The sequence below is a fragment of the Tachysurus fulvidraco genome, chromosome 2, assembly GCF_022655615.1.
Source record: "Tachysurus fulvidraco isolate hzauxx_2018 chromosome 2, HZAU_PFXX_2.0, whole genome shotgun sequence".
Lineage (NCBI taxonomy): Eukaryota > Metazoa > Chordata > Actinopteri > Siluriformes > Bagridae > Tachysurus > Tachysurus fulvidraco.
The window spans coordinates 28261274-28283662 of record NC_062519.1 but is presented as its reverse complement, the minus strand read 5'-3'; the positions used below and the strand labels follow the sequence as shown (position 1 = coordinate 28283662).

The 22389-nt window shown below is 39.1% G+C and overlaps 2 protein-coding genes across 2 annotated transcripts; both read left to right on the top strand.

Moving 5' to 3' along the window:
• The first annotated feature begins 2436 nt into the window (after positions 1-2436).
• traf5 (Tnf receptor-associated factor 5) lies at positions 2437-12969 on the top strand. The gene is made up of 11 exons (XM_027169608.2): positions 2437-2824; positions 4737-4994; positions 5145-5202; positions 5561-5662; positions 5827-5991; positions 6078-6155; positions 6243-6317; positions 6405-6497; positions 7880-7999; positions 8425-8596; positions 11457-12969. The coding sequence occupies exons 2-11, from the start codon at positions 4771-4773 to the stop codon at positions 12020-12022; spliced, it is 1653 nt and encodes a 550-aa protein (XP_027025409.2). The 5' UTR covers positions 2437-2824; positions 4737-4770; the 3' UTR covers positions 12023-12969.
• Positions 12970-13888: 919 nt separating this feature from the next.
• zgc:172076 lies at positions 13889-22387 on the top strand. Its single transcript, XM_027169887.2, has 9 exons — positions 13889-14042; positions 15841-15887; positions 16224-16422; positions 17914-18074; positions 19306-19438; positions 19536-19692; positions 20460-20583; positions 20684-20873; positions 21286-22387. Exons 1-9 carry the CDS (start codon positions 14009-14011, stop codon positions 21444-21446), a joined length of 1206 nt encoding a protein of 401 aa, XP_027025688.1. The 5' UTR covers positions 13889-14008; the 3' UTR covers positions 21447-22387.
• The last annotated feature ends 2 nt before the right edge of the window (positions 22388-22389 follow it).

Here is a 22389-nt window from a genome sequence, read left to right as displayed (position 1 = left end):
CGCTATGGGGTGTGGGTGTGTATGTAATCAGCTGTTCTGTGTGTGTTTTGTTAACCATCCACAAAGAAGCATTTGGATCTAATAAATATAAAAAAGTGACCTCACTTAAGTGACAGCGTTGGTAATTTGCTGCCTTACAGGTTCAGGGTCCTTGGTTTAATCCTGAGCTCAGGTTACTGTTTTGTGTACATTCTGTGCATGATTTATCCTTGTACACATAAGTTGGATTGGCTAAGATTAATTTCCCCTGTGGTAGTGTCTGTGCATAGTGGCCAATGACCTGGTGTACTGCCTCATGCCCAATGTTCCCAGCAAAAGCTCTGAATCAACCATAACCCTTATCGGGAAAACAGTGGTTACTGAAAGTGAGAGTGAATCTTGCTTCCAAAACACAACCTTCCATGGGTTTCCTCTGGGTTCTCTGGTTTTCTCCCAAAAACCTGCAGGTATGCAGAGTGACAATGCTGAAATTGTCAACACTGCAACCAATACCAGGATAAAGTGTATAACTGAATATGCATTAAATGCAACTGACGATTGTTTTGAATTTGCAATGCATTTTATATTAAAATGCAAACATAATATAAAGATAAAAGGAATATTTAATGTATTTATTTTATTGCTTAATTGTTTTCATTCAGTGCCAGCTTTCTTAATAGGATTTTTAAGATGAAGTGGTTCAGCAGACCAGACAGTTCCTTCTCTAGAAATAATGACACAGCAGCCATGCCAGACATAATTTACTGTAGCTTTTGAAAGGCTACAAGGTGCAGTAGCCAGCACCAACCAAGGTGAAGTTAGTTTTCTTTAGTAGTTCCCATGCCAGGTGATCTACTGACTCCAAACTTAAGCAGAATTATTTTAGTACAAAAGACAGATGACACTTTAGATTGCATTTAGAGAGCTTCTTATATTTTATATTAATATTAATAGAATAGGGATAGGGATATTATATATCTATTCCTTTTTCCTCTTCTGTTTCCATACGTCTGTAAAGCTGCTTTGAGGCAAAGGGAATTGTTAAAAGAGCTATACAAATAAATTTGAATTGAACTGAAAATATGGAGAAAAAACAACATTTTCAATAGTTTCCATGCCACAGGACCCAGTGGCTCCAAACCTAAACACAATTGTTTTATAGCACAAGAGACAAACTCGACAGACCTCTTTTTGATTGCATTTGGGGTCCAAATGTAAATAGAATTGTACTGAATTACTAGAACCTCCTGGGATCTCTAGCGTTCAAATGGTCTCGAAATGACACCCACAATGTCGAATATCCGCCCTAAAACATCACCTCGGTCCAGCCGGTGGTGGTTGTCAGGGGCGTCGTAAGTGGGGGGGAAAGGGTGACAGAGCACATAGGGCCCTGGTATGTGAGGGGCCCTCGACGATCATTTTATAATTTGTATTAATTTTATTATTTTATTATCTGCGCGATCTATTTGACAGTCGCGCGTATGTGCTACATATAGTTCTCCGCTACTTTGACACGAATCTACGTAGACCCCCCGCACCTCGAGCGTGCATGTAGCAATGCACAGACTGGACATCATTTTACTGGTTGCCTAGAAGCGATGCAAAGCGCGCATTGGCTGTGAGGGATAGTAAAGAGTGCGCGGACTTGGTGGATGATACAGGGGAGTTTGTGAGTGTTCCGCCGGTGTTGAGAGACGCGATACTCGCGCCGCCGTTGCACATGATGTCAAAAACAAAATCTGGCTATCAGAAAAGATAGGAGAGGGAGGAGAGAAGAAGAAAACAAATTGAGGGAAAACAACTCCTCACGAGTTTTTTCTAAAGAGAGCAGGTGAGATCTAAAGCACTGCACAATGTCAGTGCTAGCTAGTAAAATAAATGCTTGCTAAGTTTGCTGCACAATTGTCTGTAAGACACAACTTGTTTCCAAGCATATACTAAATGTTCTTATCATACTACTAAACTCTGAAGTAACACGGAAAGTGTGAGAAGTATTTTTAGAGATTAAATGTGAATATAACAATGTTTGCACATTGTGTGTTTTTGCATCAAAACATTATGAACGTGGTCCAACATTTTACATGAATAATGGTATATATATAATTGTAACTCGCAAAGTATGAATTGATTAAAAAAAATTAAGCACATAACACTGTTCCAGAAACAGCAACAGAAAGTGAACTGCAATTGTTTTATAAAAAAAAAAAGATACTGAGTTGTTCCATCTATTTTAAAGGATAGGACATATTATGATCAAAATATGATATGCAGTGCTGCTGCATTGACATGAATGCAAATAACACGTTGTTATACTATTTTATACATGATATACTTCAATGCTGTAAGGCAGCAATTCACAAGTGGTTGCTAAATCACTGAATCATATGTGCTGTCTATAGTAATGCAAATTGTAATATACTAATTGCTATTCATTTTACATTATCATTAAAAAAGTGAAATAGGGGCCCCCACACAGTATCTTTGCATAGGGCCCACGATCCTGTGCTACGCCCCTGGTGGTTGTGGTGTTGCTGCTGCCCAATTCTGGTACATCCTGTAGAGAAGACTCATGAGACGAGTCGAACTTCCTGTTTCACGCGCTTTCCGCTGGCATCGCGCCAATTCCGACACTGTGACGTCACAGTGTGTGTTCCCGCTGCGGCTGGTTGCGCGCGCGCGTGCGGAGGAAAGTGTTCATTTCGGAACTCCCCGGTCAATCAGGACGCGGTATCACTAACTCACTGGAGAGACTGGAGCGAGAGAGCGAGAGAGAGAGAGAGAGAGAGAGAGAGAGAGAGAGAGAGAGAGAGAGAGAGAGAGAGGAACGACTTACACCGAGCTCGAGGTAAGTAACCTGAGCACGCTCGCTTCATATGTATATTCCAGAGGGGGTTCAGAGCAAAGCGAAAGCAACTCTTGCGTTAAAAAAAGCACGTGAAAATGCCAGAAGAGTGCATGTCAAAAACAGCTGTCAGATTCCGTAATCGTGATGACGGACACGCAATAATAAAATGTTAACTATGGGCTAGAAGACACGCTGTTTGCTTCACAGTCGGATGTTCCTTGCACTGGGGATTCCCCTGTAGTGCAGCAGCTCTGTGGAGCTGGACCTCACACTCTGACTCTTCCATTCGTCTGCTTTTACTTTTAAATAAAGACTAATGATCCCATGTGATCCCATGTATTCACTACTAACACATGGGATCACTTTTACACAATCTAACTTCCACAGAGATCTGCAGCAATCAGACTATGTCATAATAATCATCATCAAGCTATATGTCATAATCATATTATCTTATTCAGGGGCTATGTGTATCTGAATATCTAATGCTCCTTTTTGGTTCTGTGTGTATTAATAATAATAATAATAATAATAATAATAATAATAATAATAATAATATACATTGATATTTGCATATTTATAATAATAAACATTGATATTTACATATTAATAATAATAATAATATACATTGACATTGTAAGATTAGATGCCTCGTTATATTTCAGATGGTTCACCAATGGTTGCAGATACATGCAGGTTTTTATTGTTCCAAAAAGAGAATGAAAGGAATAAAGAGAAAAAGTTAAAGAACTAGACACACTTAAGACAAATTCACCCTGTTTTACCTTGTTTTATTATGATAACTCCCATCCTTTGGGTTTTATTAATCATGATCTTAAACAAGTTAACTGACTGAAAGGCTACCATGAAAGCCAGGTAATCAGGTTCATTATATGAATACATTCACACTTCAACTTATTTTTAATATTCTGACAACGTCCCAGTTAAATATCTCTTAAACTAAAACTAGAAAATAAAGCCTGCATTATTATCTCGAACATTTTGACATTTTTGTCATGCTTTTTGTCATGCTAACAACATACATAGCGGTGCATAATGCAGTGCAGCAGAGAAGCATAAAAATAGACAAAAAATGTTTTTAAAGATAAATTATTTAATAATAAATAATTTGGCATATGTGATTATTGCCCCCTCAGGTCTATGGAGGTTATGGCCCTGTATCTAGTTATTATTTAATTATTGTTCTGTCCTTATTGACTTCAAAGGAACTCTGCAAATTGACTCCACAAAGATTCTTACATATTAGTAACGTTCATAGTGTGTGTGTGTGTGTGTGTGTGTGTGTGTGTGTGTGTGTGTGTGTGTGTGTGTGTGTGTGTGTGTGTGTGTGTGTGTGTGTGCACCAATACAAATAATTAAAGGTCTGTTATTTTTTATTAGTTTACTTTATTTGAAGTGTAATAGATGAAACAAACCCTAATTGCCAATTTAATCAAGATTGGGAAAATGCTGTCAATGTAATACAAATCACAGTGTAACTAGTTTAGTGAGATTTAGGAATTTAATGTTCTCATGACTCATAAGGAAAACGAATGTAAGGCTGATATCATCTTGCACACTCTAAAAAAGAATTGTGAAAGGAAAGATGCTTTAGAGGAAGTGCTTTTTTGGTGCTATGTCAAGACCATTTTGGTGCATGACCACTTCATTTTTTTTTCCATTTTCTTTAAAAAAATAAATAAAAATCCACATAGGGGGAAATATGGTGGGACTCTGATGCACCAATAAAAACAGAGACAATACTAACATCCATCAATAACAAATGTTCCTTCAGAAACAATGAATGGTTCTACTTAAAAAAGTAGAGTATGAAATTTTGTATGTTGGAATTGAATTGAGTAAAAATGTACTCATGTAGTATCTATGCATCTGTCTTTCTGTGCCCACTCAGTCTCATGTCTGTAGCTTGAGTGTCCCGGCTTGACATGGCAGCTGAGGAGAATGAATGCTTGAGCCTCCAGCTCTCAAAACAGAGCTCTGATCCTGTGAGGTCGTGGGAGTTGGAGTCTGTCCTGGCCAATCGCACACTCAGTTTTGTGTCCCGGCTTGAGGAGCGCTACATGTGCCCGGCCTGTGGTGACGCCATTCTTAACCCCCACCAGACGGGCTGTGGCCACATCTTCTGTGCCAAGTGCATTAGAACGTTTATGTAAGTACTACAAGTGAAAAAACACAAACAATCCATGTAGAAATCAAATCCATCTGATTGATGTTGTGATATTTTACAAATCCAGCAGACTATCCAGGTTGTTTGGAGTAAGTTAAATACAGTACTTAAAACCACATTTTTTTTCCTCAGTGAGAGCCGCGACACATCCAAATGTCCCTTAGATGGCATTTTGATCAAGTCTGAGGAGGTATGTTTTAATAAGTTGTTCAATTTTTTTTAAATTATCACTCAGTAATTTATTGACTTAAAACCTCAATAGTGTGCATCTAAATAACAGAAAGCAAAAGGGTTTATTTTATTGTATTAGAATTGTACCATTATTGATACCGTACAGATATTCTTGCACATTTTGGATTAAACTACAGTGCTGTTAATTATCTAGAATGAGTTGCATTCACCCTGAGACAGCAGTGTAGAAAATAAACAAATATTTGAGAATATTTGTATAATAAAGATGTATATAAATAACACAACTAGTACAGAATCTATAGAATATATGTATATAAATTAGGGCATGGTTATGAATATCCAAATTGTTTTTCAAGGTTTTTCAAGACAACTGCTGTAAAAGAGAACTACTAAATCTTGAAGTTTACTGTAGCAACACTCCAGATTGCACACAAAAAGTGCCTCTGTGTAATTTGCAGGTAAGTTGCTTCTGTGGGACTTGTACCTTACGAATGAAATCAAACTACAGTATATATATATATATAAACTATAAGTGACAGAAGTTGAAAGTCCCTAAATCTTTCACATGAAAGAGCTGACTAATAACAGACTGAAATAACTGTCTATCTGGCTTTGTATTTAGAAACACCTAACTCTTTGTCAGTATGAGACCCTGCAATGCTCCAACCCCGGCTGCACTGACATCCTGTTACGCAAGAATGTACCAGACCACCAGCGAAACCTGTGTCAGTTTCGCACAGAGTTCTGTCACTATTGCACAAAGCCATACCCTATTACCCAGCTCCAGGTAAGAAATGTTTTCATGATTTGCTTTCTGTAGTGAGATTTAACTCCGCAGCTATCTTATTAACCCTGTTCTTTGAATCATTACAGGACCATGAACAGATGTCATGCCCTGAAGCAGACGTTCAGTGTCCCAATAACTGCTCTCAGATGGTTAAGAGGCATAAGGTTCAGTCATTTGACTATAAATGAAACAATTGTTCCAACATGTTTAGCATTTAATTTTGATTTCATTTGGCAATTTCATTCCTGTAGCTCAAAGGACATATAGATGAGTGTCCAGAAGTGGAGACAGACTGTATTTATAAGCAATATGGCTGCACAGTCCGAGTAAGTACACTAACATTGTCTACTTCTTTTCCACTACTAAATGTTTGTTCAGCATAAGGAGAGGTGTATGTTTCTTCTCTTCTGTAGGATAAACGAAGCAAAGTGAAAGTCCATGAATACACTGAATTTAGCCATCATGTGCTACTTGTACTGGAGAGCAACAGCAAGCTTGCTAAACAGGTATGAAATGCCAGTGTACAGTACAAACTTTGTTATTGCAAAAAAAATAGTTCTATCAATAAACAAAGTTAAGTTAAACAAATCCAGCATAAAACTAAAGACACACCTCGATTCAGGGTTTTACACAGACGAACTGTAATAAGTTTGAATACATTAGAATGTTACATGTCAAGTTTTAGTGTTACACTACCACCACCATGTTTCTAATACAAATTCTAAATAAACAAGAAGGAACCTTTGTTTGTTATGTACACATTTCACCTCAGTGAAATTCTTTTCTCTGTATATCCCAGTGTGTTAAGAAACTGGGGTCAGAGCACAGTTTCAGCAAAGATACAGAGCTCTTGGAGTATAGACGGTTTAGGGCCTTACTCAAGTGACTTCTATGGTCATGTGGCTGTGCTGGGGCTTGAACTCTGACCTTCTGATGAGTAACCCAGAGCCTTAACTTTTGAGCTTATCACTCCACACTGTAAAAGCTTGTCTGGCTGTGTTCTCTATGTTAGATTACACAGCGAAGATCCTCTAAAAATGGGATTGTGAAGATTCATGTAGCAGCTGAAATAACCCTGTGATATAGTTTCTGTCATACTATCACACTGAAGGCCTTGCCAAGGGACCCAGCAATGGGAGCTTGGTGGTGCTGGGATTCAAACTAATATCCATACAATTAGTATCCCAGTGATTTAACCACACAGAGAGACATAGAGACAGCTCCAGTCCCACATTCTGAATATGTTTCACCTTTGCCACTACTATATGTGTGGCTTCTCTGTGAATGTTGCATAATCCTGTGCTCTCGTGGTATTAGTGGCTTTCAGAGAAGCATCATATCAGCAGCACTCAATTGGTCACAGTGGCACTAAATCACTACTAGTGTCCATGCCACAGGATGCAATATAAGACTGTGGAGCTCAACCTTCTAGAAAATATTTATTTATTTATTTATTTATTTATTTATTTATTTATTTACAAAATGTGATTATTTTTTGTAAATAAAGGTGCCCTGTCAAACAATTTGTGAGTTCATAAAAAAATTAAAAGTAAAATATTTTTGACCAGCTGTGAAACATAGATCTACAATATCACTATGTGGATCACAGTAATGATAAAATTATGTGTGTGTGTGTGTGTGTGTGTGTGTGTGTGTGTGTGTGTGTGTGTGTGTGTGTGTGTGACAAGTGACAACTAATTAAATTCATTAGCAGATATAAATAAGAGATTATAACAATGCCACATCCCAGGTATAAAAATACTGTTGTTGGTCCTAAAAAATGTTTAGGTGAACATTTACTTTGTCTTCTTTCTCTGTATAAATGAGCCTAAATGTAGGAATTTTTAATCTTATATAATGGCCCGTGTTTGGTGTGTGTGTGTTTCAGGTAGACCAGCTGCAGCAGGACTTGGCCCTCCAGGAGAGGGAGCTGAAAGAGAGAAACTTGCTTGTTGCTAACCTTAACAGGGAGATGACCAAGTGTGACAGCGCATTTTCTGCAATTCAGGTAAAGAGAAGAGAGTTATCACACCTTCGTAAGTTAATATTTGCATTTGTAAGTTGTGTATATTCTTGAGAATCTTTGTAGTACCCATTTTGTATAATATTAAATAGAAAAGCCTCTTGTATCAGTTTATTAATATCATCTGGCAGTTCTCTGGTACTATAAGAATGTCAGTAGGTGGGGAGTCCTGATTACAGGGTTCTTAATACAGGTAGTAAATCTCAGATTTGCTGATTTTGGAACTTCAACTACATCAAACTTTGTCCACGTGTTTTTTAAACTAGACAATCCAAATTTTCCTAATTGCCTCTGGCTTTTAAGTAATGTTGGTATTTGTATATATAGTATATCTGTACAAACCTCAGTCCTCTATGTGAAAGGTGTGTATTAGCAGCAGATCAGCTGATCCTGCAGTGTTTGTGTTGTAGAGGTCAGTGGTGGAGCAGAGGGAGAGCGTCTCAAGCGTTAAACAGGAGCTGCAGGAGTTGCGTAATGTTCTGGATGCTGAGCTGGCTAAAGAGGAGCTGAGTGATCTCCGAGCTTCACTCGACTCTCTCAGACAGCAAGTGGCAATGACACAGAGCCTCAGAGATCACCTGGGTGAGGATAGCTCCTGTGACCTAATTACCAAATCTGCACAAATACATTAAGATGTAGTTTGGCTTATTTCTGGTCTGTGGTGGTTTTACAGTGGTTTCTGGTATAGATAACAGTGTACACAAATTAACCTGATTAAACATCATTACAAGGTAGCTAATAAAATTAAAACTCACATTCTCATCGAACTGGTTCTCATTAATTTGATTTCTATCCATCAGTTCTTATTTAGATATTGAATTCATTTATTGGGGGCACGGTGGCTTAGTGGTTAGCATGTTTGCCTCACACCTCCAGGGTTGGGGGTTCGATTCCCGCCTCTGCCTTGAGTATTTTGAGTTTGCATGTTCTCCCCGTGCCTCGGGGGTTTCCTCCGGGTACTCCGGTTTCCTCCTCTCCTCCTCCAAAGACATGCATGGTAGGTTGATTGGCATCTCTGGAAAATTGTCCATAATGTGTGATTGCGTGAGTGAATGAGAGTGTGTGTGCCCTGTGATGGGTTGGCACTCCGTCCAGGGTGTATCCTGCCTTGATGCCCGATGACGCCTGAGATAGGCACAAGCTCCCCGTGACCCGAGAAGTTCAGATAAGCGGTAGAAAATGAATGAATGAATTCATTTATTTGTTTATCTTTACTAACTGCTTTCTCCAGGTCAAGGTTACGTCCTAGATGTAAGGCTAAATCGCAGGACACTATACACTTTACTATATTGTAGCGATTTTGGCTCGCAAAGCAAGGTAAATATTTATAAGTAACTATAACGTGTTATAGTGACTTCTAATTATTTTAACCTAAGTTGAAATTAACGGTAATGGAATTAACGTTACGCTTATTTGGTCTGTTCGTCCGGCGAACAGGCTGTGTAACCTTTATTAATTCTATGAAGGCAGTATCTTCCCGGCCAAGAAAGATTCGCTTCCCTTTTACTTTATACCGTAATTTAAATTAAATTAACTTAATAGAGCATGTAGTTTAGACCAGATGTTGCAGGTACCTTAATTTGTGAGCGATACTCAGAGACAATCACTTATTTGGCACAAATATATGGCATTTAATGAATGAGACAAACACAACATAAAACTAACTACACAAACAAAAGAAATAGGGAAAACGAAGATGAAAATAAAATAAAACAAAATAAATTAAAATTGGGGAAAGGGAGGAAGAGACTGGAAAGAATAAATTAGAGAAAGGAAGGAAAGGAATGGCAAGCTTAAACACACCCTAACTGGGAAATCGTCACCGGAAACTTAAATTCACAATACAAGGTTCATACTTAAAATATGCATTTAAATTGGTTGGTAAAGGAAACGGTTACTTGCATTGGCTTACTGCACAAGAGTCCGGATGCAACAGAGAAATCTCTGAAAAGTCAGTTAGGGTGGGGTCAGACGTTCTTCCAAGTTCTCCTGAAGATCAGAGCAGTTGTCGTTCTTGGAAGTGAAGCTTGCTGGAACTTCTTTGAAGGAAGATGGAGTCGTCTCCAAGCTGTTCCGAAAGTCTGACCACGGATTAGTGGTGTTTGTGACAATTTAAAGGTCGCGAACTCCACCCATCTTTGGGGAGATGACCGATACTCCCGCCAAGATTTTGGAGGGAAAAACTCCCTTTGTTTCAGGTGTCTGTGGGCGTGGTTTAGCTATCAAACTTTAAGATGACTTTAAAGTTTTATCTAAGGTGTATTAAGACGGTATGGCACCTTTCGTGCTCAAATAAAATACACCATTGTTTGAAAAAGTAACCGATAATTTTGTGGTCATTTGGATATTAACCATGAAGGGTAATGACGGTATAAAGGCAGCGGTACATTACATAAACAGATCAGTAATCGAAGGGTAACTGATGTTAATACGATATTGTGTTCTTATAAAGGCAAAGAAACAAAAATGAAACTTAAAACAAGATGCACTTTCATTAGGGAAGTAAAAAGAAAACGATAGCTTCGTATACATTCTGACATCAGACCTTAAAGGGGAATACAGCATTAGAACAGGTATACATTAACATGCCATGATCAGTAATTAGAGTATAACTGATGTTAAATACAATGTTGTTTTCTGACACATGAATAAAATACACCCTTGTCAGGCAATTAAGGAGCAAATAATTGTAAGTCAGGCAAGCCTTAAAAGAAGAACACATTACAAAAAGGGTTATAAGAATGAGAACCTTAGAGTACCTTATCTTCGGGTTTTATTAGTTAAAGGAATGTCTCATTGTGTTGTGTGTGTGTGTGTGTGTGTGTGTGTGTGTGTGTGTGTGTGTGTGTGTGTGTGTGTGTGTGTGTGTGTGTGTGTGTGTGTGTGTGTTCTGGTTGAGGGCCCCTATGAGTTCAATTAGAGAAGCCACATGGGGTTATCTGGTCTTTTTGTAGGCTCCAGTCATTCTGGAGCCAAGTGTGTGTGTAAAACTGGGTTGCTCATCGGTTGATTGAAGGTTAGATGCCGAAGTTTAGGGTGCCTGGGACCTGGAATCTAAATGACCTGTACCAGACGCTACAATATGTTTAGAATACACACTTTTCAGTTTAGAATAGTCAGTCCACCTACTGGCATGTTTTGGGGCAACATGTGATATTCCACACAGGCAGTAACCTGAGCTCAGGCCTGGACTGAGGACGCTGGAGCTGTGAGGTGACAACACACACATGCAGCATCAGCAAGAAACTGGGAACGGAGCAGTAATAATAGACACTTGAATATTTTCTATAAATTACAGACGAAACTTGGGACTTTTGAAAATGTTCAAAAGTTAAGCATCAATCATTGATTATGACAGATTAGGCAAATGAAATGTCAAATCATGATAGTGTCATTTATTTTCATGGCTTTGTTCAGTGTTTTTATGTGTGTGATTGTACAGGAGCTTTAGGTCAGACATGTCAGCGTCACACTCGACTACTGGACATCCATGTGGAGCAGCTGCAGTGTAACGAGCAACGTTTTCGCCAACTTGAGTCCACGTCATATGATGGAAAACTCATCTGGAAGATTCTGGACTACCAGCGTAGAAAAGACGCTGGTGCACCGCTCACCTCACCGCCTTTCTACACCGGCCGCAGTGGCTACAAGCTGAGTGCCCGTGCGTACCCGGATGGGGACGGAAGCGCCCGAGGCACACACCTTTCTCTCTACATCATGGTGATGAGAGGTGACTTCGACTCACTGCTGCCGTGGCCATTTCGCCAGAGCGTCACACTCACCGTGCTAGACCAGAGTGGCTCACGCAACCACGTCAGCTGCAGCTTCACCCCTGACACCAGCAAAGAGAGCTTCCGCAGACCCACAGCTGACAGCAACGCCGCGTTAGGGTTCTCTCGCTTCATCTCTCACACTGACCTGGAAGGTCCCCGAAACGCCATCTTCATACGAGATGACACTCTGTTTGTCAAGGTTAAGGTTGACACAACAGGGTTGGAGGATTTGTAGTGCATTCTGGGAGACAGCATGGATCTAGTAAAGCTGGCCTTTATGAGATTTTCTTTTCAGGTTACAGTCAGCTCCAAAATCACTGGCACAAATCATGACAATGTACAAACCTGTCTGTAAGAACCTGTAACGAGTGATAAACACCGGTTCGAAATTATTGGCACTCACATGATTACTATTTGTTGAATCCTTGCTTGGAGAAAATAACACAGGTTTTGTCCTGTAATGTCTAAGAAGATTGGAGACATGAGTAAAGAAAATCTGGACCACTCCATCAGGTAAAAAGCTTCTAGCTATTTTATATGCGTAGGCTTGTACATGTGGACATCATCTTCAATTAAGATTTCAGTTTTAATATCCAGAGACCATTTTTTTATGCAGTAGAGGTTTTTATTTATTGTCATAGCAGTTTGTGTTGATGTGGAGGTCAGTATCTTGTTGCTTTGACCTCCTGGCAGAGCCAACCTTGAATTTACAGTGCCAAATTTTCCGTTATTACAGAAATTTCATTTATGCACAAGGGAAACAGAAACTGGTCAAAATGAGAGAGTTCCTGAAGCATTTCTTTCCTCTGATAATTATTTTTTTTATTCGTTTTCACTGACAGGTGCTAATCATTTTGCAGATATGTATTTGACAAAGATCTATTGGAGTAGTATTTCCTCCTAATTCACTGGAAATGTCGACTGATTGTGTGTTACACAAATTTGATAATGAATGTTTAATGATTTCCCCATTCTCTCAAATGGGGCCTGTAAGTTATTTTCAGCCACAGATTGTTATATTTTTATACTGAATCTACTGGAAAAAAGAAGAAATCGCTCAGAGGACAAGCTGAGACACCGTAGATGATTGTGCTTTCTTATAGTCTTTGTATGTTTATGACTATATTTTGTATGAGTTTCTCAAATAAAGATCTGGTGCATCTTCATCAGTGTGAAACAGGCGTCCTGGTGGTAGTACTGAAAGTGTCTTAGATGTCTATGTTTTTTTCTTTTTTAAAAGAAAGAAATCCCAGAACAGTTTTAGGTTGTTGGTTTCCTAAGTCTGTTACCTAGTGAACCAGTGTTAATGTATTCAGCGATAGGGACTTAAAAGCACTTTTGTACGTTGCTCTGGATAAGAACATCTGCCAAATGCTGTAAATGTAATGTAAATGTCAGATCTGGAGCAGTAACAAACCACTGTATTAGAAACATGAAACCATTCATTCAACACACACACACACACACACACACAAACACGTGCACACACACACACACACACACGCACACACACACACACACGCACACACACACACACACACACACAAACACGTGCACACACACACACACACACACACACACACACACACACACACACACACACACACACAAACACGTGCACACACACACACACACACACACACACACACACAAACACGCACACACACACACACGCGCGCGGGCACACACACAAACACGCGCACACACACACAAACACACACACCCCCACACACACACCTGTGAGATGACTCAGTGGTTCCACTTCTGTCTCATTAGCACTGATATGAATCTTCAGGCCTCACAAATGCTCACAACGTTTTCCTGTCTAACACATTTATTTGTATGTGAGATAACAACAAATGCCACTACAAATTACTGCTAATGATCAGTATCCAAACATCAGCAGCAACTGTTGTTTTCCAAAAGTGCTTAATGAGAGAGATGAGATCCAGAATGGTGCTAATCGTGTCTCCATGAGGTTCCAAAATAAAATATGATACAGCTGTCTATAATAGGTTACGGATACAGCCAAGCAACATGACACTAGCTTGTTCGGGTCTCCAGGCCGTAAGGATAGTAAGCACTAGGATGATGAGACCCCCAGCTATTCATAGCTCTTTTGTTCAGTTTTAAGACCAGTTGTCACGAGCCGGTGCTTGTGCTTCATTCCTCTCCATGCACAGTGCACTCTGTAATCACACGTTGCAGCCGACGAGAAAGGATGTGGAAGAGAAAGAAAGAATGGTTGATAAAGCGTAAGTTTTCATGTCTTCATTCTGCATATCAGCACTACATGTGGCTGTTGACATTGTGCCTACAGGGTTGTGCATTAGTATTTCAACACTGTCCAAAACTGTCTGATTTATAGGCTTTTATTTGAGAATACTGATGTTGATGTTTGGTGAAAGATACCTAGAATTACAGCTTGTTATCAACAGCATGCATTTAAAGAACCTTTATTATTTGAACAATTCACTCCTCTTTTTCTTGTGTGTTATGGCCTGAATATGTGTATGAGTTGTTGTCACTAAATAACAGAACAAATGACTGGTTCAGAGACACAGCAACTTTGTGGCAATTCGAAAGTTCCAAATCTGTTAATCTTGCTGAGAATAACAAGTTTTTTTCCTTTAATGTAAGATTGGAGACATGTGAAAATGAATCCTGATCATTCCATAATGGAAAACATTTCAAGCTATTTTATAAGTGCAGGTTTGTGCACGTGGACATCATACAGAGATTTATTTTGGGCAGTTCAGGTTTTGGGTTGATATGGAGGTCAGTATCCTTATGTTTTGACCTCCTGGCAGAGCCAACTACACTGGCACACAGAGCCACAGCCACAGATTTGGAGTGAGTTACTGTCACTGAAAGGTTCAGAGACACACCTACATTTGGTAAAATATGGTCACTGGTAAAATATTTGGTTATTTATATACTGTTAAAAGTGGTTTTCCTATTATTTCACATAGAGAAGCAGAAAAAAAGAGGAAAACATAAAAAAAAAACTTAAATTACATCCTGGTTTTTGTCACTGATGCAAAAAAAAAAAAGGAACAGTAGGAAAAAAAAGGAATAAAAGGAACAGTACAGTACTGTATACATCATAGTTATTCACATGAGGAGGAGGCTGAGAGAGCTGAAAAGACCAAAGCAGAAAAGCTCTGCTGCATCATTCTATTTAGGCGGAGATCGAGAGATACAAGAGCTCATTTCTACCGATGCCAAAATCAGCAGGGGTTCAAACAGCATTGTGGGTAGATTAGGAAACTCAAAAGTTTAATATGAAGAGAGAGAGAGAGAGAGAGAGAGAGAGAGAGACACAGAGAGAGAGAGAGAGAGAGAGAGAGAACAGGGAGAGAGAGAGAGAACAGGGAGAGAGAGAGAGAGAGAGAGAACAGGGAGAGAGAGAGAGAGAGAGAGAGAGAGAGAGAGAGAGAGAGAGAGAGAGAGAGAAGAGAGCGCATGAGGGAGGGAGAGAGAGAAAGAGAGAGAGAGAACAGGGAGAGAGAGAGAGAGAGAGAGAGAGAGAGAGAGAGAGAGAGAGAATACATCTAAACATTAATAATAATAATAAAACATTAATATGCAAGTCTTTCAGGGTGATTATTTCCTTTAATGATTTTTATTTATTTATCTATGTCTGACTTAGTTAATCTGCTTCATCTAGTCTCAAGACTATTTTCTTTTTATCTGGCTGAACTGAACTAACTGTCTCTCCTGAACTAAACCCTGTTTAGAGTTCCTTTCACTTACTGAAACAAGACAGGGCAAAAAGTCCCCAAACAAAACAGGAAACCAAGAGAAAAAAGGAGCTGGTCATGTCTATATTCTGCAGACTTGCAAAGGACCTGCAACAAAGTGTAAACAATTATATATGTAGTATCATTTATCAAGGTTGGAACATTATGTATTAAAATGTTGACTTGTGATTCCTATACATGTGAGTAACCTCAAATTAATGATTTTTTTTTTATCCCTCATAGTTTCTCACAAGAGAAATGCTATCACACACACCATTGTGTTCATGCTAACATCCATCATCTCTTTCAGCTCCCAAGGAGTACCCATTGGAGACAAAGTACAGGCCTGTGCTCGAGGTATTCCCCTTCACAGAAAATACACCAAGCACTTTACATTGCAAAACAGGAGGAAAGTCCCATGCTGCGGTGGGTCTATGCAAAGGGGAAAAAAAAGATTGCAGTGCAGTGCCAAGCAGCGGCATTGTTCTAGTCATCATGATATTGTGTGGATTACCACCTCTACTCCGTCTGAAACCTTGACATGCCTAGCAATCAGTTACCCCCCCACAATAGTGTTATAACAATAGTCCAAGCACTAATGCAGCACACAATCTTGGCAGGAAAAATGAGGATCATAATAGCATGCTGTGAAATCTGTTAAAAGCTCATTTTACCATACTGTTTCGTTTTTAGAGCCTGATTCCACCAGACCCCATGAGCAAGCTTAACCTGAAGAGGGGTTGTCCTAAAGAAGAGTTCCCACGTCTGGATGGAAACTACACCTGCATGGCCCGTGTGCTTGATCTGCACATGTACACACGCCAGTTCAACCGGGCCACGGAGAGTGGAGTCATCTTTGATGACATCATTCGTCCAGGCCTGGAGGACCTAGGTGAGACCGTCGTTTAATCCGATTTGTCCGAATGGATTGATTAATTTTTCTATACCAGCAGTTATGAGAATAGTGCCTTTAGTCCTTCATATTAAGGCACTCATTTTAATGTTGTTTCTATAGTAACTATTCATTCACAAGGACTTTGTCACTGTAAATGAGAACTGGTTCTCAACTGACTCACCTAAAGTCTGTCTAAAAATAAACCGCTTTTTAAATGTGTCGCTTTTTATCAGTAAAAACTCAGTGAAACTTTCTGTAAGAGGTTTATTTAATGCTTATACAAGGAGTCTCCAGTGTTAGTGTTTTGTAAGAGGCAGTAAGTTTTTCACCATAGGAAAGTCTTCAAGATCGGGGAGTTTGTAACATGGTTTCTTGGTAACATGGAAAATTGTAATCTGTTAATAAATAAACATTGTAATTGTTGACTAAGGTAGTAAAAGAGGAATAAAACACAACACAGGACATGCGGATTTATGAAATAATAAAGTTTATCTTGCATACATCAATCAACACTATAGTGTGATTATTTTACTATAACAGCAGTTTACACCTAATATATCCTTTGGATACCACCGTATTTCAGCTAAGAACCACTCCACCGGTCGACTACATTTACAAAGTGCTCTTTGTAGGCATCGGAAAAATCACACTTGTCGTTCTGTGTAAGATCAAAAGTCACTAATGGTGTGGGGGAAAGATGACTCATAACCAGCTCAGCACGCTTACAGTTCACATCACGTACCTTGTATTTACCAGGTTGTTTTTTTTAAGAACATGTTCCAAAATGACTATTCCTAAGTAGATCTGTTCTATCATACAGAAATCTTCAAGTGAGCACATGATGCTGGCTTGCTTCAGAGGTTCAACTTGAAAACCCACTGTTTTCTACAATTTCACATAGAACCTTTAAAGATGTTAGATGTAAACGTTAGCTTAAAATTCACCACATATTCAAAGAAAAACAGGAAGGAAAACCAAATAAAAAACAACTAAGCCTGATGCACAGCACTCATTACATATCTTCATAAAATATATTCAGATTACTCTAACCTCTCAGTACGGGATGAACTGAAACATGAAAGTCCTGCATTCTGTTAGTAACAGCTGCTCCTTGCAAGAAGGTTATGTGAATCATCAAAGACACGGTTCGTGCCATGATACTCGATCTATGCCCACAGCACAAAATACATCAGTGAATAGGATCTGACAATCATTTATGATCTTTTATTTATCACATCTATTACTAACTCTTCTTTATTGATCAGGGTGACAGTGACTTTCTGATATAACCGATATGTAAACTTATTAGACAATTTTTCAGTAGACTTCTCAGAGCTCTTAGTTGTGCGACATGGTGGCCAAATGGCCTTAAGAAACTAAGTTGAACATTAACCACCAACACATGAGGTTAAGTAAGTACACTATAATAGTATGAGAGCTTTTCTGGTTGAAACTGAATCATCTTGTTCATTTCTGTCTGTGACACAGGAACACGCACAGGGCCCTTGACTGTAGGCTGTTTAGCCGGTGATGCCCAATCCTACATTCTCTTCTGTGACTTTTTTGACCGTGTCATTGAAGCCTACCACAGCTACAAGGTGCTTGGTCACATTACACAAAAGAGTGACTTCAATTATGAAAACCTCAAGGTGAGTGTTAGTTATATTACACTACTTGTATCAATCTATATGATTTTATACCACAGCACTGTTGAATTTTCAAATCAGAAGGTGTTTTTCTTTTATTTTTTTTGAAACAGCAGACACTCCGTGACATGAGTTTTACATGAACCTTCATTAACAGCTACTTCAGAGGGATAAAAATAATAAACTGATTCAATTTATTTTTCTGAATATTCTCTCCAATGTGGTCACTACAGTACATTGCTACACTTGTGGTTTAGATTTGCTGCCAACAGCTAGAAACCAAGGGTGAAGTCCAACACTCGTTTCTTCCGAGATATGTGATGAGGCAAACATATTTTGGGACAGGGCAGTGCTACAGGAAATATTAGAGGAAATCTCTATCTGCTTTATTTGTGGCCTAATGGTTAGAGAGTTTGACTCCTAACCCTAAGCTTGGGGGTTTGAGTCTCAGGCCGGCCACGACTGAGGTGCCCTTGAGCAAGGCACCGCACCCCCCCAACTGCTCCCCGAGCACCACAGCATAAATGGCTGCCCACTGCTCCGGGTGTGTGTTCACAGTGTGTGTGCACTTTGGATGGGTTTAATGCAGAGAATGAATTCTGAGTATGGTCACCATACTTAGCCGTATGCAACATCACTTTCACTGTCACTATTCAATATACTTGAGCTCACAGACATAGAATAATAAGAATAATACCATCACACCAATTCCACCATCTTGACCAAGCCACACAAACTTGAGTCCCCTTTTTGGAAGCAAAAAAACCCACCCAAGATATTTTAAACAAAAAAGGTATGATGATGATGTTCTGCAAGGAGATATTCAACAACTCTCCAGCGGTTAGAGTAAATTCTTCATGTCAGAGGACATTTGTGGAAGAGGAAGAAAAACGATGAGCTTTTTCCACTGACACTACACGTGATACTTCTAACATGAAATCATTGAACAATAAAAGTATGACGTCTCATTTGTTAATTAGTAAAGAAATTATTATAAAAGGTTAATTCTATTTTTATGTATTTGCAGTGGGAGTGGGGTAATAAAACACTTCAGGCCATAGTGTCAAGTAACACATGACATCACCCCATTGTTGATTATTTTCCTGTAACAGCACATCCCATTACGCTGCATTACTAACATACTTTGAAACAGGATAGGCATGTGATAGATATTCGTGTGGATATTATTAGTGTGCCACTGGAGACCACCGAGTGTGTGTGTGTGTCTGTGTAGGGAGGTGATGACTTTGACCAAGCATATGCTGTAAGCTGTGAAGTGAGCGCTTCTCGCTGCATCGAGGACTTCTGCTTCCCCACACACTGCAGCCGAGGAGAGCGAAGACAACTCCTCACACTGGCCAAAAAAGGTACTGCAATAAACTAATAAAATAAAAAAATTGTTACGAGTCAGCACAGTGATATCTTTATTCAAATTCTATCAAAAATGATTTACTAATTTTCCAGCTCTGGATCAACTTAGCCAGGAACTCCCAGGCAAGCTTTACTCCATGGACGAGCTCAACCAAAATACAGAAGATAAAGGGCTCATTCTGGAAGCCCCACCCATCACATTAATGAAGACCGGTGTGGCTCGTGATTGGCCTGATGCACGGGCATTGTGGTAAAACGCAGCAAAGGACATATGTGGTGTTATACTCCAGTCCTTTTTTTTTTTTTTTTACCAAAAAAAAAACCTACAGGGCTTCATATTTATTAAACTGATCTAATATTAAAGGAGCAAACCTGATGTTGGGTGAGGAGGTCTGGCACACAGTCACCTTTCCATTTCACTTCACTAAAGGTATTCAGTGGGGTTGAGGTCAGTGTTTGTGATTTATTTATTTATATCCTAACAGGACAACCCATGCCTTTGTGTAGCTCGCCTTGTTCACATCGACAATGACATGTTTGGTCCTTTTAGTTTCGGTGAAGGAAAAGTGTAAATCTATAGCATATAGAAACATTCTAGACAGTTTGCCAGTTGACAGTTTCTAGACAGTTGTGTGCCTCTACCTTTGTGGCAAAAGTTTGGGGAAGAAATATATTCGAATGCGATGGATCAGGTGTCCAAAAACATTTGGCCAATAGAAACGGTTCTGTACGTCATAGCACATTATCTGAAACTTAAACTAAAATAAAAAGTCATTTTAAAACTTAGCCTTTATTTTTAAACTCAGCCGTTTTGTCATAAGCTGTAATCATGGATCGTCACCTTACATCCCTAAGAAAGCAACATTTTTCAACAATAGACAATTAATATTACATCAGATTTTAAAACATATGGATATAAACATACGGTATGGGTCTAACACTGGTTCCAAAGATCACCCCTTGACCAGACCCTTTTTCCTCAGTTTTCATGTCCGTATGCATCTTACCCTCTTACAGGATGAGTGAGAATGGGAGCCTGGCAGTTTGGGTGAACATGGAGGACCATCTAAAATTTGTATCTTTCAGAAGTGATGCCAATCTCCAGGAGGCGTTCGCATCCATATGCATCAATTTAGTAAAGGTGAGACTTGGTTAAGACTACCTGTGCTTCCTCTGACAAGGCTTATTAAACATGACACTGGGTGAAAGTTACTGTGTTCCTCGTCCATGTTTTCTTTTAGTTGGAGGCAATATATAATAAACTAAGGCACCCATTTATCTGGAAACCTCACTTGGGCTGGGTGGTGAGCTCACCGGCAGAGGTGGGCACCGGTCTGAAGGCCAGAGTCACCATCAGGCTGATACACCTGCCTGAGCACAAACATCTGGACAGAATCCTAGACAGGCTGAGACTTCGCATGGAGGCAGACAGTACAGAATTACATACACTCACCACTGATTTTATTAGGAACATGTACACCTGGTCATTTAGGCAATTATCCAATCAGCAATCACGTGGAAGTACAAAATATTGATAGAGGCCTAGAGCTGTAGAGTTTGTACATCCATAGTAAGTCAGCCATGAACTGGTTCGAGTTACTGTTTACCAAACCACCTACGCTATATAATTCCTCTGTATATATTTTATGTTTAAGTTAATAGGTAACAGCATCATCGTGACAAATTTATCTTATACAAAAGGAAACGTTTAATAAATTAGGTTCCTTCTTTTTTTTTTCACCCAACACTATACTCCAATAATGGGAAATGTTCTTTTGCATGAATGTTATGAATGCAAAAGGTAATAGTTATTTTTTTATAGTAATGTTCTCTGTCTACACAGACTCTTGTGGATTGTACAAAATAAGCAACCAACAAACCATTGGACTCACAGAGGTGGAGTTTATGCAGCTCGTGGTTGATGGGGTAAAACTTCTCATCAGGATTGAGAAGAGACTGGAGGACAACGCGGGCATTGATGACCTGGTGCCTGCGCAGAAGTAGAGTCATGATCCAGCTACAGGATGTTTTATAGAGACTAGATGCACCGTGCACGGTACACTGCAGTACCTCTGCTCACAAAGCTGCGTGTAGTTAACTCCCATAATGCAACCCCACTGTGTTCTGGGGGGAAAAAAACAGGCTTTACAATAGTTTCATTTGATTAGAATTGGATATGGAGATAAACTGCTCTGTTGTATGTACAGAATACTAATTAAAATACATTGCAGTGCTGTTGGATTCTCGCAGCTCTGACAGCAGGGAACGCTGTTATGCCAGATGTAATCTAAAACTATTAATGATTCAAAAAAAATTTAAAGATAAAAAAAAAAATCTGATAAACTTTGATTGGGTGAACATTTATGTAAGGAAACTTATTTCAGTGCTTCCTTCTTCCTGTTACATTTTCCACTGCGGGAGTCTTCCATATCGAGGGCTTTGTGCTTCACAGTATTTATGTGACAAGTGTCATATCTTCATATTAACAGAAAGAAAGAAAGAAAGAAAGAAAGAAAGAAAGAAAGAAAGAAAGAAAGAAAAAGAGAGAGAGAGAGACAGAGAGATGAGAACGACTGTATGTAAATTCTAACAAAGATGAACTTGTTTTGTAGATGTTCCATGACATTAGATGTGATCAGAATCAGATACAGACTTACATGTTGTTCCTTAATAAATAAAAGTGAATCACTGACAAACTGAGGTTGTATAAGAGGAATAAAACGATATGGGATGTGCTGTTATTGGAGATTAAAGAACTTGACTGTTGATTATTTTCCTGTAACAGCACACCCTGTACACTTCTTGTACTACTTACATAACGTGCATTCATCTACTGTAAAATCCTGAATCCTAAAAGTTACCCTGTAACTGAACTACCATAAAAGATGTAACAAACAAACAAACAAACAAACAAACAAACAAACAAACAAATAAATGACACTAGACA

Bases quoted from the DNA above. Each gene is read 5' to 3' on its own strand.
- zgc:172076 (XM_027169887.2), top strand. From the start codon at position 14,009: ATGTGGAAGAGAAAGAAAGAATGGTTGATAAAGC. The intron at 19,693-20,459 runs GTAAAACGCAGC...ACCCTCTTACAG, and splicing joins CCTGATGCACGGGCATTGTG to GATGAGTGAGAATGGGAGCC. The intron at 20,584-20,683 runs GTGAGACTTGGT...GTTTTCTTTTAG, and splicing joins TATGCATCAATTTAGTAAAG to TTGGAGGCAATATATAATAA.
- traf5 (XM_027169608.2), top strand. From the start codon at position 4,771: ATGGCAGCTGAGGAGAATGAATGCTTGAGCCTCCAGCTCTCAAAACAG. The intron at 5,992-6,077 runs GTAAGAAATGTT...GAATCATTACAG, and splicing joins ACCCTATTACCCAGCTCCAG to GACCATGAACAGATGTCATG. The intron at 8,000-8,424 runs GTAAAGAGAAGA...TTTGTGTTGTAG, and splicing joins GCGCATTTTCTGCAATTCAG to AGGTCAGTGGTGGAGCAGAG.